Source organism: Charadrius vociferus, unplaced genomic scaffold (genome assembly GCF_000708025.1).
Source record: "Charadrius vociferus isolate BGI_N301 unplaced genomic scaffold, ASM70802v2 scaffold201, whole genome shotgun sequence".
NCBI lineage: Eukaryota > Metazoa > Chordata > Aves > Charadriiformes > Charadriidae > Charadrius > Charadrius vociferus.
In genome coordinates, this window is record NW_009646936.1 from 506,252 (window position 1) to 524,235 (window position 17,984).

General features: G+C 39.8%; 2 protein-coding genes across 2 annotated transcripts in view; both read right to left on the bottom strand.

The window, feature by feature from the left end:
* The window catches only part of IL10RB (interleukin 10 receptor, beta), a 13,205-nt gene extending 12,865 nt beyond the window's left edge, over nucleotides 1-340 (bottom strand). Inside the window, exon 1 of the mRNA XM_009894920.1 lies at nucleotides 292-340. Within this exon, the coding sequence (XP_009893222.1) occupies nucleotides 292-340 (49 nt within the window). The remainder of the gene's footprint in view (nucleotides 1-291) is intronic.
* A 1,145-nt stretch (nucleotides 341-1,485) lies between these two features.
* IFNAR2 (interferon (alpha, beta and omega) receptor 2) lies at nucleotides 1,486-14,966 on the bottom strand. The gene is made up of 8 exons (XM_009894884.1): nucleotides 14,936-14,966; nucleotides 11,569-11,610; nucleotides 11,127-11,256; nucleotides 10,766-10,929; nucleotides 8,285-8,457; nucleotides 6,599-6,761; nucleotides 6,050-6,168; nucleotides 1,486-2,166 (listed from the first exon to the last, which is right to left on the bottom strand). The coding sequence occupies exons 1-8, from the start codon at nucleotides 14,964-14,966 to the stop codon at nucleotides 1,486-1,488; spliced, it is 1,503 nt and encodes a 500-aa protein (XP_009893186.1).
* Nucleotides 14,967-17,984: the final 3,018 nt, after the last annotated feature.

Consider the following 17,984-nt stretch of genomic DNA (forward strand, 5'->3'; position numbering starts at 1 on the left):
GGAGAGGTTCATCTCCTCACAAAAGATACCAATGCCACCACTTCTGCCAGAACATCTGATGTCCCTGATGAAAACTAGCATAAAGTTGGGGGAAGGGAGCAGTTTTATTATTCACAGAGTAAAAAGGGGTTGTTTCTCAAGCTATTACTGTTGGCAACTGGAAATACCAGCTCTTTGATGGGGGTTAATACATTTGTTTCTGGCCCATTTGTCACCTCCTCTTATTAAACGAGGCTACAAGGCAGGTTCGGCCTTCCCTGGGATAGGCACAGTCCCATCATCTTGGCTTACGCATAAGCGATACCCCCAGCTTCCACCATGGTGGAGAGGCGCACACCATGGCCGCCGTACAAACTGCAGAGCGGCACAGGGTCACTGTGCGTGGAAGTGTCACCCGCTAATTCTATGGATGTGTAAATCTGCAAATAATTAACCTGTCAAGATCTGAGCTGTCAGGTACTTATACCTACTTAGTTCTTAACAGCAGTGCAGCAGCAGAATATATTCCAGTACCTTAGAAGTGACTCTTGGCTATCCTGACCAAAAGAATGACTGCCACCCATAGCAGCCAGAAACTACTCATAGGCAGAAAAGTAGTACCTAAGCAGATCAACACAAGGTGAAAAAAGTTCTTTTTTTCAGCTGCGTGATACCCAGAAGCCCTCCCATAAAGAGTAAATTCTTAGCAGGCTAACTCATGTAGCTTTTCAAAGGCATGTAGAAATCACAGGAAAAATTCAGAAAGGGATATAAAAAAGTTTCTTTTTATGAAACACAAATGTTAGTTAAAAGTATAACCGTACACTGTGGTAACTTTTAAATGTCATAAAAAGATTTTTAAAAAGTATAGTACTCAATAATTGCACAAAATTATATAAAAGAAGTAAAAAAAGGTATATGTAATGCCTTGATTCACAGTAAGAACTCTTTAGTAAGCCAGGTATTGTTATCTTTGCCCCCATTATTTCACTTGATGGACTTTCTCTGCACAAATGTAGAAATCAGTTCACTGATTTGAACACAGCAATCCATCCAGCAAAACAGGTTTCAGAGTAATCCATCAATAGAGCTAAACGGCAGCAGAGTCCTTTCAAATTAAAAAAGTGGACTGGTTGAGAGACTGGCCACTCACAACTCCCTGTATTGGCAACTAAGGTTTCACTGGAGTTATAGAAAATATTTACTTTTTAACGGCTAAAAGGGATAATTCATTATCAAACTGCAAAATGAAATAACTACTCTTCCTGCTGCATCTGACCTGTCATTTATGTTTCTCTGTGAACAATCCAACCTGAACCATACCTAGAGCAACCTGGAGAGAACAGAGAAATACTTGTTAAAAGTGTTGGATATTTTCAGCGTTCAGGCATATACTCACAGCATGTTAAAAAAAAAAAAAAAGACAAGAGCTGTACATTGAGTCCAGAAATAAAAGTTGGACAATATTGATTCGTATGTTATAAAATAATAGTGGTTCTCATTTATTCATCTTCTTATGTATTCAGTTTTTTGGTCCATATCTGAATCCGATGAGTCACTTTCATCAGAAGAATGAGAGGAATTTTGCCATTCCTGAGAGCTGTTATGACAGTGTGGTTTCTGCATGCTTTCTGTGTCATCCAGGAGTTTTGCTTCAAAAGCATGAGCACACTGCCAGTCAACTGCATCCTCTTGGGAAGAAAGAAGAGCTGCAGAACTATCCACGTTCTCTTCAGAGGCTCCCAACAGCACTGTTTGTAAGTTAATGGTAAAGCAAGCACTGTTCCTTCGCCTAGAAGAATAGTTACAATTTACCTCAGAGACAGGATTAAGCAATTCACTACTTGTGTCTTTGTCTTCTTCAATGTCCATCTCATGCTCTTCAAAATCTTCTGGGTCGATGTCTGAGGGTTCACTTGCCTGGCTGCTTCTGTCATCACATGTACTACTTGTGGAGTACTGCACGAATCCATTTGGCGTGTCAGAGGAATGAGGTACTCTACTTACGATATCACGCCTTGTGTAGCCATGATTACTTACGGCATCGCTGTCACTGTCATCTTCATCACTGACACCACCACTGGATTCATTTGCCTTTTTTTTAAACTCTTTGTAAATGATCTCTACAGAGGCTATTTCTTCAGATTTGAATGTCCACGGTGAATAGGCTAACTTCCTGATGCATACCTAAAAGAGCAGAGCGAATTAAAAAAAAATCAGCCAAATTTGTGCACACACACAGAAACGTATGAAAAAAATACCCCCAATCATGAGGTTGTTAGTCAAATGATTCCTCCTGCACCACATTTTTGGCTTTTTCTGCAGAGTTCCAGGCATCTAGGATTGTTCCCTCTTCTCCATTCCTGTAAATACGACAGCCTTCACTACAAATCAGCCCGCAGCATTGGACAGCCTTAAAGAAATTACACTAGTGCCAAACAGCGTCAGGCATGAAATGCTTTGATTCTGATCTCTGAGATACCTTCCTGAGACTAAAAGCTCATTTTAGAAGTACATCTTAAACCTGAGGTGAGTCTTGCAACTCTCTAGTAGCTCTTGCAGTTACCATGCAAAAGAGAAGCCTTACATGGAGGATCAATTTTAATGTCCTTTAGAAATGTACTATTTGAAGCAATGAACTATGTAACATCCCAAGTCCTATTTTCTCATTTTTACTCTGCGGATCCTTCTGAGGATTACTGAATATGCAAAGCTTTGGGGGAAAATGTTGACAATGAAAAAAATAACCTTAGACACTGTTTGGCAAAGTCATGTTCAGTAATCTTAGGGATATGAAGGTAACGACATAGCAAAGGACAGAAACATGAGGAAAAAAAAGTCTGAGAAATATTTATGCTGAAAAACACCATAGAATTAAATGCAAACGAAGTCGGACTATTAAAAAAGAAAAAAAAAGAAACCAAGCAAAGATGGATAGAAACAAGTTCCAGGAATCTTGTTATTTTTGCTTGAAATTTAGTGGCAGTTCAGTTTCTTCTATTAAACTAAAATAGCTGACTTGGGACCGGCTTCCTCAAGCACTAAAACATGACACTTGATCACAGAAAAAGTCAAAGAAAGATTACTTTATTCAAAATAGTAGAACAATTTGAGTGGTATATTGCCATTACCTTTCTTTCTTCCTTAAGTACTGTTCCTTATGGGAGCTGATTCTTTGGCTCTACTCCGCTCTTGTGAGACCCCACCTGGAGTACTGCATCCAGCTATGGGGCCCCCAACATAAGAACGACATGGACCTGTTTGAATGGGTCTAGAGGAGGGCCACAAAGATGATGAGGGGGAGGGAGCTCCTCTCCGATGAGGTCAGTCTGAGAGTGTTGGGGTTATTCAGCCTGGAGAAGAGAAGGCTCCAGGGAGACCTTGTGGCAGGCTTCCAGTACCTAAAAAGAGCCTACAGGAAAGCTGGGGAGGGACTTTATCAGGGAGTGTAGTGATAGGATGAGGGGTCACAGCTTCAAACTGAAAGAGAGTAGATTTAGATGAGATATTAGGAAGAAAATCTTTACTATGAGGGTGGCGAGACACTGGAACAGGTTGCCCAGAGAAGCTGTAGCTGCCCCATCCCTGGAAGTGTTCAAGGCCAGGCTGGATAGGGCTTTGAGCAACCTGGTCTAGTCGGTACCCATGGCAGCAGGCTTGGAACTAGATGATCTTTAGGGTCCCTTCCAACCCAAACCATTCTATGATTCTTTATGTGACTACTGAGAATACCTTAGCATTTGGAGGTGATGCAGGTACTTTTTGCCTTGTGTACATGCCCATCCACCCCCTTACCCCCACCCTGACTATGCTTTCTTCCAAAGCTATATCATTTCTTTTCTTTTCCTTTGCTTTTTGTTTTCATCTAACTCCAATATTCAGATAGATTATGACAGCCTGGTCCAGGAGTTAGTTTCTACGATACTATGCCAGCTCTAGATTCTGGCAGCGATAACTTGCATATAAATATTTTTTTTCCTACTAAGTGTTCCACTATCAGGCATCCTATTCAGCAATGCCTGTTTATAACAGAATACAGGAATAAATCATTACTGAGACTGGAGCAGACAGACATCTGGCTACCCACAAAAGTGATCCTGAACTTGCTAGTAACAGTTCTGGAACCAACAACTCGCATACTTTTCTAGCAGGGACATTATCCACACATAATTGCCTCTCAATCTATGGTATGAGATACACATGAAACTGGAAGGGTGGGGACCTGCAAAACATATCTGCTTTCAGTAAAGAAGATTCTCCCTTCGACTGAGAAGATAACATTGATGTTACAAAGCAGGGTCAGGTTTCCTGAGAAACAACATGCTTTAAAGACTGCTTCCTCAAAAGCAGTGTCTTATCTCTAAGAAGGTCTTTGATGGTCTGTCGTTTTGTCTCCTTGTCGAGATGAATTGAGAGTAAGCTCTTATTTATTGTGTATGACATCATTTCCAACAACTATCCAGATCTTGCTCTTACCAGCCTGCTGACCTTTTAGCACTTCCTATATGTTGTCCTTGCCTCCTTTTGTGGACAATAACCAGGAAGCATAGCTTTAGGGAAGAAAAAAGTCTTAGAGCACTAACAGTGACTCTTTTCTTCTCCAGATGTGCCTAAACAACTGGCCCATCTTTTGGGGATAATGAGACCGAAACTTCCAACTCCAGACCATTTATGTGTATGACTACAGGAACAATACGCCCATACCCGACTGGGTCTTAAAAGCTACTTCTTGTCTTTTCAGCTTGCTTTCCTATGGAACCATGGTAAAGGGAAGACTTTGAAGGCAAGTTTAAAATATTTGCTTTCAGTTGTAGAATCTCTCAGAATGCCTTTAAATTCCAGCAACCAGAGACCTGGCTAAACTATCCTCAAATCTTCAGGGAACGCTCTGATTTTTGGTGTAATAAATAGAAAAAATATTATAGGGGTAACTGGTTTTGTTCTTGGAGAGGAATGCAATACTGCAGGGTGAAATAATGGAGGCAAAATGTGCCAGAAACTGCTTTACTAAGGACCAGCGGATACACATTGCTCCCGAATGTTTTCTGAGCATCCTTCTTGGTGGAGAGCAGGTCTTCTGCCTATGCGCTTCACCTAAGAACCAGAGTAGGTTTTTTTGTTTTGTAGTTACTGCCCTGGGTGCAGGAAGGATTTACATATAAGGTAATTTCCAAAGCGCAAGGGGTTAATTGTCCTACACCAGGTGCTCTGCTGTAGGACCTAGCCTGTTTCTGCGTACCATAAAATATTTATTTAAAGGTATTTTTTTTTTGGGGGGGGGTGGGGTGTCCCCTTCACTACTTCCTGCCCTCTCTGACTTCATAAAGTCCTAGAACAGCCCAGGCTGGATGGGACCTTGAAAGACCTTCTGGTCCAACCTTTCACAGGCAAGGGAGCCTAGATGAGATTATCTACCACCCTGTCCAATCACATATTGAAAACCTCCAGTGATGGGAACTCTACCACATCCTTGATTGTTCTCACTGTAAAAAAAAAATAATCTTTCTTATACTGACATCAAACTTCTCATGGTGCAACTTGTAGCCATTGCCCTTTGTCTTGAGAGCCTCTGTCCTGTTTGCAGCCGCTCTTTTAAGTACGGGAATGCTGTAATGAGGTACCCCGTCAGCCATCTCTTCTCCAGGGAGAAAGGACCTAACTCCTTCAGTCTTTCCTCACAGGGTAGGTTCTCCAGCCCTTTGGTCATCTTTGTGGCCATCCTCTGGACCCTCTTCAGTCTGTCCGCATCTTTCTTGTGCTACGTGGACCAGACTTGGACAGAGTACTCCAGGTGCGGCTCCACAAATGCCGAGTAGGGTGGGATGATCACATTTCTATCTCTGTTAGTAACTTGCCACAGATGCAGCAAGAAATGGTGTTGAAAAAGACTATTTTCTCTACAGAACAGTCAAGATTTAGCAGCCTGTAGACATCTTTGACATTGGTAAACTGCAAATTAAAATATTACGTGTACTTACATAACTTGTGCCTAATATACAGGATTAGAAATTTCAGATGGTAAACTTTGTCCTCCCAACCAGGAAGGTTAAATATGAGAATTACTACATACCAAAGTAGGTGGAAGTGATTTTCTTTGAAGAATATAACCTCCTGCATGCATACACTTCAGTGTTACAGCTAAGATCAGTGTAAAACATACAGCACCTGTGATTGCAACTGTATAATAATCTGCAAGTGAAAAAAAAAACAAACGAATAAACATACATGAATGAAGTTTCCAATGACCACATTTCATACTCAAAACACCTATTTAGAATCACAGAATAATTTTGGTTAGAAGGGACCTCTGGAGGTCATCTGGTCCAAAGTCAAAACAAGATCAAATCCAAAATTAGATTCAGGAATTAAAGAAGAAATTATACCATCTTTAATAACCATTTATGCAGTTAGTGGAGATTTGTGTGGCCCACAAGATTAACAACAGATTTGGATGGGTGGATGGGTTTTTATGTTTCACTTATAAATCCCCACTACATTTATCATTTAGAAGGTAGTTTCTGATTAGGAATTAATTGACTTGAAAATCTTCCTACATAAAAAGAAAACACTTGCACATAATCAACTCAGAAAATCCATTCCTCCACCACAGCACAATTACCTTGTTGAGCTACAGAGTCTGCAGTTATACATTTCCAGGCTGACGGGATGGAATTTTTGTTTAGAGATGCAGTGACCACAACAGACACACAGTAATTTCTATTTGGATACAATTCTTCAATGACAGTACTAAAAATTTCTTCAGTGATTTTCTTATACAGCCTCTGTAATGAAAGACAACGTTTTAATGTTAGCTATTTACCTAAAAAGAGCTCCCAAGCCACTGATAAAACACTACAGCTATTTCAGAGAAATGCAGTAGCACGTGAAACTGCAAAAACTGACACGGTAACTCAGCAGTTTACCTCAACAACTGCTTCATCTCTAGTTCTAGCTGATGTCAAGATACCTACCTTATGCCTGTTTGTGAAACACTGCATTATCAAAGATAAACTACCTTCTGGCTCCCAACTGTTGGTCACTATATGTCCCCTTGAAGTAGCCTCACATAGATTCTACAGCTTGGAAACAGCAAGTGATATTCTGATTCAGAAATCAGTGCAAAAACATCCATGGCAGGCAAGTTATGGTCCTTCTTCTGTGTGACTCATGCCAGAATGCGTTAGACAGATTAAATTACCAACAGGTATCCGTCTGACCTGCTGTTCCAAACTTTCCGTCCAGGCAGTCCATGCTCTTGTTCGGCAACTTATTCCAGTGCTTTGCCAGCCCAAGTGTTAATAGCTCTCTTGATGTTTAACCTAAAGTCTGCACAACTGCCAATTTAATTTCACTGATTTTGGTCACAGTGAATGGCATATTTCTTCTTTTTCTGTAGTAAATGTTTACATACTCAGAGACTCTGGCAGCTAACTGTGCTTTGCTTGCTTACACTAAGCGGTCCCCTATTATTCCAGCATTTCCTCACAGTTCATGTGTCAAGATCCCCCACAGTCCTCACTGTTCCTTTCTGGATCCTGCTCAACTGGTCCATGCCTTTTCAGAACCCCAGACTGGTGCGTGGTAGGTGGGCTTTACAAGTAGAGAGTACATAAAAATACCATTTTTTAATCTCTCAGCAACATGTGAGTCATGTTTAGCTTGTAATATTACACAATGCTCATAATTTCTGGCAAAACTGCTGCCTGTGTAGCTGTTACCACTCTACTTATTACACAGACAATTATTCTTAAGTGTTATGCCTTGCATTGGTCTTTATTGAATTACCTCCTATTATTTTAAGATTATGTCTCCATTTTGTGAGGATCATTTTAAGTTCTAATCATGCCTGTCTACCTCTTTATTTCAGCATGCAAAAAACTCCCAAAAACCCAATTAAGTAGTACCAGACCCAGAATAGGTTGTTTCAGAAACTAACTCGATACATTTTTCTAGTTTGACGGAAAACTACTGAACTGCTTTCTGAACATACTTTCCTATCAGCTGTACATATACCTGCTAGTAGTTTCTGCTAAACTGTCTTTCCCTTGTCTTCCCAGAGACTAATCACTTGAGCTAGTGCCCTGTGCTTTATTTCAAGTAAGGATACGTGACAACCAGTATTCCTCTTCCAGGCCTGCTATTCTGCAGTAAAAGGCATCTCAGATTATGTTGGCCATTCTCTTTGTTTTCCTCTAAGTATCTTCTATTGACACATTTGCTTCTGTGAATCTGCTAAATATCAGAGCCATTCTATGCTTTCTGTTATTTCTCCCCTAACGCACAAATCAAACAAAAAATTCTTTACCTTATGCTCTCCATCGACTGTTTTCAGTATTATAGCATATTGAAGCTCTTTATATATATCAATTAAAGACGATGGCTTTTCATTTTTTATTAAGTGAGAGGTTGGCAGCTTTATGGTGACATTTATGCAGTTTACACAGGAACTGATATTAACTTCTGGTGGTCCCAGGAATGCTATTGAAAAAAAGAAAGAGAATAAAATATACAGTATGTATTCCGTACCAATTCTATTTTGGTGATGGATATATAGCTGACTAATGAGATTCCAGAGTATATCACTGTTGTAAATCCACAAGGCCTTGCAACATTTAAGTTCCACGGTCAAACAATCCTTTCCCACATGACTAAATTTTAAAAACAGAAAGCTGTGGAAGGGAGGGAAGAAGCAGAAAGGCGACAAGAGGCTTTGCTTCAGCTCCACAGAGATGTAAGCTTTTTATGAGGTTGATGTATAGGAAAACCTGATTATTTTCTTGCTCATCATCTTCTAGTCACTCTCTGTAGAAATGCAGTGTTGTGTAGCCCTGCACATATTCATACTGGTTGCAAGGAAGGTGATAGGTCTAAACTTGACAGCTGGAAGGCCGGAGCTTGGAAGGCTAAAAACTCTACTGACAACCTAGCAAAACAGTTACACTTCTGTGAGACTTCCGTTGGGTTCAGAGTAATCTCTCAGGTTCAGGTCCTCAGAAAATGTACATGTTTGAAGAGCCATGCACACCAATTGCCTGCTCTCTCCAAGACTACATATCCATCAAGATCAGAGGAACTCCCATAGTGAATCAAGCCTAAGATCTTCTTTCTTCCAACACAGGAAAGAAGTAGGAATGTTGGAAAACGGTGTGAGAACAAATTATCTCCATAACCCTTCATTTCTGCGTAATACATTGTGGGGCAAAAACCCATGAAAATTTAGTTTGCATTTTGTCTTTTCCATGCACATTTAAGCATGCACATTTTGATCAAGGGGGAGGCTGTTTTACCAACTCCTGCAAAACTCAAAAAAGCAAAAGCAATATACATTTGCTAACTACTTCTGTTCCTGAAACAGGGTAGAAAGCAAAAAAAAAGAAAAGTTTAATACTTCAAACAAATGTGAGCTTTCATCTACTCTCAAGCAGGAAAGCATGTCCTAGTGAAATGGTTGCAAACTTAGTCTTTTCTCATCTTTGTTTTAAGTTACAAATAAACATTAGCTTAAATCCGTTTACAGTCAAATGTGGTTGTTCTCCTGGCTCTCAGTTATGAAGCCCTTCTGTCTTTGCTCAAATCCATCTGTCAATAGCAGTGAGATTCCACCGTAGGTATTTGAAAGTAGATATCAACTACACCCAGCAGGGAAATATCCCAGAATATTGATTCTTTCCTATTTAGGTACTGTAAACCAAGAAAAGACTACAGGGTATCATCTAAGTCCAGTGCCCTGGAAAACACGACTTCCCTCAAGTGCTTATAGTTTGAATTAGAGAACTACTAGCAAAAGATCCGACTTCAATTTACAAGTCGCCGGTGATGGAAAAATCAGTCAGAGCACCTGACAGTTTGTTCCAGTGCTCAGTTCAAAATACGCCTCTTGTTCCTGGCTAAAATTTACCTAGCTTCAGCTTCCAGTCAGGGCGTGATGTTAGGCTTTGTTTACAGACTGAAGCAGCCTGCCATCATATTAACTACTGATCAATACACCTTCTGATCCTTCTCTTTATTAAACTAACTGCAGAAAGACTGAAGACCTCTACCTCAGAGGGGTATTCTCAAATCATTCAAATATCCTTGTGGCTATTCTACCTACCCCCTCCAATTTTTCATCATTTCTGATGAGGACACAGCAGTGGCTACCTCTGTGCTGAATTCAGAGGTAACATGACCTCTCTTCTCCACAGTCCTCCAATTGTCCCTCAATCTCTGTTTCTGTTACCTCAAAACTGAATACTAAGCACAACTAAGGCTGAAGCCACCTCTGGTATTAGAAGATGTCACAGCTAATAAGCATCTTCTTTCAGCAAGGAAAGGGAAAAGAGCAGACTGATGAACAAACGAAGTAAATCTCTTCCCCTGCACCTTGTGCAGACATGGTATTTCTTTAACTGTTAACACTGACTACTTGAAGACATAAAAACAATGTTTTTTTCTTTAACATTATGTATCTTAGGAGGCACCTAGAGATTTTTACTCTGTGCTTGCTAATGCTTGATACAAGGTATTTCCTCTATATTTATATATACATTTTGTTTCAAAACTAGAGCCTTGTCCATTTATCAGAACTACTGTAGCCACTAATTTTAGAAAGCTATCTACATACTCTGTCTTGTATCTGATATGTAATATATTATATTATATACAAATTCATATTCTCTTAAATAAAGGAATAAGCTACCGACCAAGTTAGTTTGGAGTGTCTTACTGTAAAACTAGCAGAATATCATTTATACATCAGCTACAGATAAAAACTACTAAAATGAGCAAATGCAGACAGAGAACTTACTGTCAGTAAGTGGCTCAAAACCTAATACAGAAGAATTGAATACTTCAGTTCCTACGAAGCTCTGAACCAATGCTGAATACTGAGTGCCATGCTCTTTAAAATCATCTGTCAGATTACAGGAGAGTTGTGTAATAGCTGAACATTGTTTAGCAGTCTTCCAGTTCCTGTAAATCAAGATAAGTTAAAGATCAAGATAATCCACCTGAATTCTCTGATACAAGAAAGCATGGGGGGAGGGGGGGGCAGGGAGAACTTCTGAGTGGAAAAACAGAGTGGAACAAGAAAACCCCAGCCTTAGTATTTTAACTTGATAAACATTAAAAGCAAAGTTTCTTATAAAGTCTTATAAAGTAAGACTTGCCTGCGGTCACTGTACAGCACACGATAGTATGTTGGCACAGCTGGATCACTTTTTGCCTGCCAGGACAAAATGTGCTGAAAATTGCGAGATTCCATTTGTAGGTTGCGAGGTGGCTCTCCCAGATATCTTTCTAGAAAGGAGAAAAACAACCCACAAAAACAAACAGCCCACCAATATGAATGGCAAACAAATGTGAGACTACAACAATTCTAATCAATAAACCCAATTAGAGCAGTGCAATATTTCCCCCAAAATAAAGCAACCATAGAACAGAGTTCAGCACAATAGAAAGAACAATGCAAAGGACTGTCCTCCTATACTATATTTCTATTAAGTTCTTTCTTCAAAAAAGCATGAGGTTTTAAAATGACGCTTGGTGAGAATATGCAAGTTTTTTGAACTGTGTTAGGAAAAGCATTTGAAAGACAATAAAAACTCTTACCAGGCCAGCTGCAACAAGCTGTAGACAAAATGCTGATGTACACTGGAAAATGAAACTATGTATTAATGCATTGGTATGTCTACAATGTCTGATTATTAGCTTACTATTTGCAATATTAATTTGCAACAATTAGAGACAATACTCCATATTCCCTCAGTGGAAGTGTGTGTTTCTTTTGCATCTTCTTCCTACTACTTTCCTCTACCCTCCCCTCCTTCCCCAGAGTATGGGATGTCCCCTTCCAACCTCTGTCATTAATTCAAGGCTCCTAGGAGCTGGTTCTTTGATAACTACACTGTGGTCCAGGCTTATGCTGATCTTTGCCAGATGAGGTTCAAGACTCAGTGTGAATAAACATACTTAAGATATTCTTACCAAATACCATCTTCAGGTATTCTGCCTATACTTCAAGTAGCTCACTTGATTAAACACCACTTTAAGTCACAACAAGAATATTAAAACTGGTCTGGCAAAAGATACTATTACTGATTACTCGATGAACATTATTCAATCATTTTCACAGACGTTATTCTTCACTAAATGTGGGGAGTCCTCAAGACTGTAATTTTAACAACGTTGGTATACTACTCACTGTCTTTCGTCAGCTAACTCCTGTAACTCCCTACTTCAGGCTCTATTTCATAATGAACTCTGTATTTTGTATCCTGTTTCTGTAACATTTCCCCGTGGGAAACTCTACAGCATTCTATTCTGTCTGCAAAATAAAATAAAAAAACCCCACACCAACAGATGCTGCAACACTTCTCTGGCCACATTCAGCCTGTCAGTCAGACCGGCCATCTGAGTAATGTCTCGAACCCAGCCTTCTTGCCAATCCTGACATTCTAGGAGTCTCCACATCTTCTTGTATAACCTCCATAAGAGACTGTTCATTCATCCAGATTCTCACTGTATTCAGAATTCTTTTCCTTGACCAACCCAGTCTTGCATCATTCAGATCTTTTCAGCATGGTACTTCAAGACATTCTTGAAATTACTGTTCTGACGCTTCTAATTTTTTTCTCAAGATCCTTTAGCTCCCTTCTGCTTTCTGAGTGCAACAAATGTAAACTTGCTGTCCCCATTTTAAAAGCAGTTTGTGGCCTGTCCTCTTACTGATGAGATACTAACGCCCATATTCAGGTGGCCAAAACAGTTACTAGTTTAATTTCAAACATGCATGCTTTTTCTCATGCTTTAGAGGAGCTCCCTGGAAATATCTGCAAAATTACTTCGTTATTTTCCCTAAAACTCTTCTCCATGAACTCTCTTTTGTCTTGACACCTAAACCCTCTACCCAAAAATATGACAATACCCAAAACACCACTGGCCTGATACCTCCGTTGAACTGTGCTGATTATGACTGTCTTAACATGTTATTTCATTCTCCTCGTCTCACTTAGAATGGCAACTTCTGTAGCATGAGGATTGTCTTTGACTTTATATTTGTACAGCAACTAACACAGTAGCACTCTTGTCCACAACTGAGGTTCTCAGGTGCCACACTATGACAAATAATGTAACAGAACTACTTGATGTGTCAACAAGATATGCCACAGTAAGAATGAATGTAAAAAGAGAAAAGAATTCTGGGACATACCTTATAAAAAATTAAAACAATTTTAATGGGGATCTACAAATAACGTAGACAGGACTATCACAGAGTGGCTGAGGTTGGAAGCAACCTCCGGAGGCCATCTGGTCTAACCCCCAACTATGTGAACCATAGTACCAGAATACATATTCCTGGCAAATTAGAGGGGATTCAGAATAGAAGTGGGTCAGTGGGAACTGTCCTGCCCCAGACACACTGGGACAATTTCCTAATGGATTAATGCAGTTATTTTATGATCCTTGTTTACTTTTGCAGAGAGTACTGTAAGAGGAAAGGAAAAATATCCTACCCAATTAAAGAGATATCTGCAGAGAACCTTTATGGCTACAGAGAAGTGCCTTAAAAATTGCCCTGTAATTAGCAGTGGGCACACACAGAAGCACACACAAATACACTTGAGCACCTAAGTTTGATGAGGTTATTTGGGATGGATACTTAGCCAAGTATTTCTTATAAATCTGACTCTTCAGACATCTATCTCACAAATATTACACTATGCTCCCAGCATCCCTTCTGAAATTAGATGCAAAGCAGCTCATTTGAGTTGCACACGCAGCAAATTTGTATTTCCACAAGACAGGAAACTCATCTCTCTCAAGCTTCATTTTGCCATTCAAACCACAGATATCCTCTCTTGTACATCTTCCTTCTTCATTTGTTTTTCTACTTTATTACAGAATAATAAACATTGCCTTAGAGCAGTGCAGTTAAAAGTAGAATAACTGGTTTCTTGCCATGTAGTAACAGATCACCCATCTTGAAACAAAATCCAGTGGGTATGAATAACAAAGCAATACTTTAACGATTATCATTCTTTACCTGAACACAAGCTTGGATTTGTAATCATTTGTGGCAGGAAATCTCCCTTCTCTCAACAGGCATACAGCCTTTAGTGAACTAAGGCTATTCTCATTGTAGAAACAGACAGCGTCAGGGCACAGACTCTAGTAATCACACGCTTTCTTGGAGCAAGCCCTTTGAAGTAGGAGATGCAAATAGTCTTCTGCCATTCTTGTTTATGCCAGCCACCTTACATGTGTCAGCTGTCTTGCTGATGTATTTCCTGTTGACATGTTTTTCTATTCTGTCCATATCTGTGATTTTTAAATGCCTCTCCCATATCAAAATCAAATCCCATGCATCTAGAGTTAAAACTGCCTCAGAACTTTGTTTCAATAAACACGTTTAGCAAAGATAGTGGGGGATTTGCAAAATTTTGTAGGTTACACTGTTATACAAGAGACATAGAAAAGAAAAAGAAAATCTTAGCCCAAATAACTGTGAAACTTTAGACTGGAAAAATAAAGATGGTCTGTAAGCTGAATGGTGAATCTTTTTTACCATCTTACCCTTTTTACACAATTAAGTGATCCTATCACGCTGTTTCCCACTACAACTACAGCTCAGCCAAGAAACTATGTTTGTCATGCCTGCTAATCCAGAAACTAAGGAGTCCTGAAAAAAATCAGAAGAAATGAAAAACAACACATCCAACTAAGAGTTCACTGGGTACTTAGAGAGGCAGAATGCGATGTGCTGTTTCAAAGCATGTCTGTCTTATGGGGAAAATCATGGTTTATGTATAGAATGGAGTATGTAGAATATGATACACTAGATTCTTGATTCTGTGAATGATTCCAGGGAGAGCTCTATAATAAGATGATGGTATCTTACATCAGTAACTCAGAACCAGTGTTAGTGAAAAATTAGCAGTACTACTCCTCTTACAATATAAAGGTACAGGCAACCTACCAAGTTGATAAAAATGCATTGGTCCATCCATCAGTGTTTCCAGAGTGATTAAGAAATATAACCCACTGACTGCAAAATAAACATTTTGCTTCTGTACCTGCAAATACATTAAAAACAATCATATTCAGCAAATCATCTTAGTAAATTATTTGCAAATAAAACAAGGTCTATGTACAAGGAGTTATTTTAACCTCTTCAATGTTTGGGTGGAGGCAGCGGTACTGAAACAGTTACTGCTATTGGGGTGGAGGCAGGGGGGAAAGATCCTCCAATCAGTCAGGCAATTTTATGACAACAGCACTTTCCTTTTTTCACATGGGAAAGGCTCTCACCATTTGAAATAAATACAGAAAGCACTGTATGATCAAGAGGGAGATTAGAAAAAAAATAAATATGAAATTATTAATTATAAGGAAGTTATTAAGTTTATGTTACAATTTTTAAATACCTAAGATCTATTAAAATATTCCCTCTCCTCGATGTTATTATTTTACTCTATTTATTATTCTCATAGCATTAGTATTTGCAGGATCTGGTTTCGAATGACAGGAAAAGTACTATGGAACAACTGTGAATCTATAGATGGCTGGACAAGGGTATAACTATTTCCAAAGAATCTTCTCCTCAGGTTTAACACAAATAAATTTTTTAATTTAAAATTATTTTAAAATACAACTTAAATTATATTCTCTGCAAAACAAAACAGTTTAAAATTTAAAACCATGACAAAGCATACTATACTATGGTCAGACTTAATTCATCTGATTTTAACATGCTGTGTTAAAAAAAACCCTCCTCTGAGATGTAAATCTTCTCTCTGCTTAAAGTTTTAGTATGATTATAGGAAGTCACTGGATAAATGTTGAGAACCTGTATCATAATTCCACAGAGGAAGAGTACGTTCTTTTCAGTTTGGTTCATTTAATTAATTCATTCAAGCATGAGGAATATTTAGGAGGTATAAAATACCAGTATTCCTCTTTTCAATCAAAATTAAAAATTATGGATAAGATAAGATTTACTAGTGACAAAATCTTCAAGTTTATCGCTGATATCAGCAAGCTAGAAAGCGATTAAGTATCAAGTCCATTTGGTTTTGGCACTAGAGAATGTGACAGAAGATAAAACAATTTCTCATTCAGATAAAGCTTACAGATTACACAAGTAGAAAAAAAAAAGAAAATCTTTCTACTTCAACAAGGTTACCAGCTTGTTCAGAAGTCACACTGAAACCTAAAGCCAAAGAGCATTACTTTCACAGTCACTGTAAAGAACAGTTACACCTGCAGGACCTCATTTTTGAGGCTGTTGAAAATTTTCTCTTAAAGGGAAAACTTCGAGGATCCTGAATTCACTTTGCAAAATATTTCCTTTATGTCTTAATCCTTGCAATTTATCACAAGACGTGTTCAAAGCACTCCATATATAGCATTATGCAACAGATGTATATGCCTACCTTGATCCTTGCTGTACATGCTGTCATGGATAACAACTATCCCAGTCTTGGAATGTGAAGTGACTCGTGTATGACTCCATACGCTGAACAACACATATATCTTCCATGACGCATATTCAAAGCCAAGCTATGTGTTTAGCACCTTAGAATAGGTAAGAAAAATGTGACTAAAAAGGTTTCTCTCCAAGTTTGCGCAGGTTTATCTCCACGTTTGCACAGGTGTCTAAGTCTGGATGTCCTCTGCAGATCTATCAATGCCAGAGATATTCCAGGGGAAATCCATTTCTGTCAGAACTCTGATTAGCTTTTGTTCCTGTTCCTCTTCAGAGCTTCAGCAATTCCTGGAGAGAAGCCATGCAAATACTAGTCAGTCCAGCCCTCACTCAGCTCATCAGCCTGGGCCCACAGTAACTCTCCTGGGAGCTGCCTGAAGCCCTCAACGCTTTCAAAACTCAGCTTCACAGTTCCATGTCACCTTCAGTGGCAGCTCATTTTTAACTGGAGTTCAGGCTGGGTTGTTCTGTATTTGCTCCCAATCAGAAAAAAAAACCACAAAACCAAACAGTTTTTGAAGTTTTGAAAGTCACTGGTTTGTATTTCAGAAAAACTCCGTATCAGTAGTGCAGAAAACATACCCAATTCTTTGAAACAAGCAGATGGCATACAAATCTACTTATCTGAATACTGAGAGAGCGACAGACACAACAGGAGATGTTTCACGCTGAGAAGTCAGCAAAGGAATGTCCTAAACCTATACAAGTAATACAACGTATGGATCAACTTTACAACTGAAACCATGTGAACTAGGGAATCGCACTGTGGGTTGTAATGTTATGCCCATGCTCTATTCCTGGCCTTGCTGGGAGGCTTTGGATAAGCACTTCTAAGGATATTGAAATCATTTAACCTTAATAATCCAACTCCATTCACCTGAACTCCATTTTCCATATGCCACCAGCAGTGGTCCTGGTGAGCCGGACACGCCACTGAAGGAACCAGCGTGGGACATGCAGCATTAAAACACACCAACAGACTCCTTGGCTGCCCTGTGCCGCTCCAGCGCAGCAAGGGGAACAGTGAAACAGCATTTGCCACAACAAGGTCTGTCAGAGTCTACTGTTGTGTATTTTTTCCTTATAAATTTCTGGCCTTGAGATACACGTTTACCTGCATCTTCTGATGCTACGATGCACTTCACAGACTATTGCCAGGGTCAATTTTGCATTCAGTGACACTGCCGAACAAACAATGCTAATAACCCGCTGACTTTTACGCGCGATTCAGCTGGTATTAGGCCAGAACCTGCTGCGGGGACACGGATTTCGGCCAACAGCGGCCTCCGCAACGCGCCCAGCAAAGCCCTAACAGAGACCAGAGACCTTTCCAGGACACTCCGGCACACGAGCGCAACTCGAGAAGGCAGACCTGGCCCCCACGGGACACCTCCCCTCCCCGAGGGAGAGGGGGGAGCACACCGAGCGCGGCCGGCCCGGGCCCTGGCGCGGTTCGGGGCCGCCTCAGCCCTCGCTCCGGCTGCACTAACGGAATAGCTCCGACGCCCCCATCACAGACGCACGCGGGCCCCCTCTCACC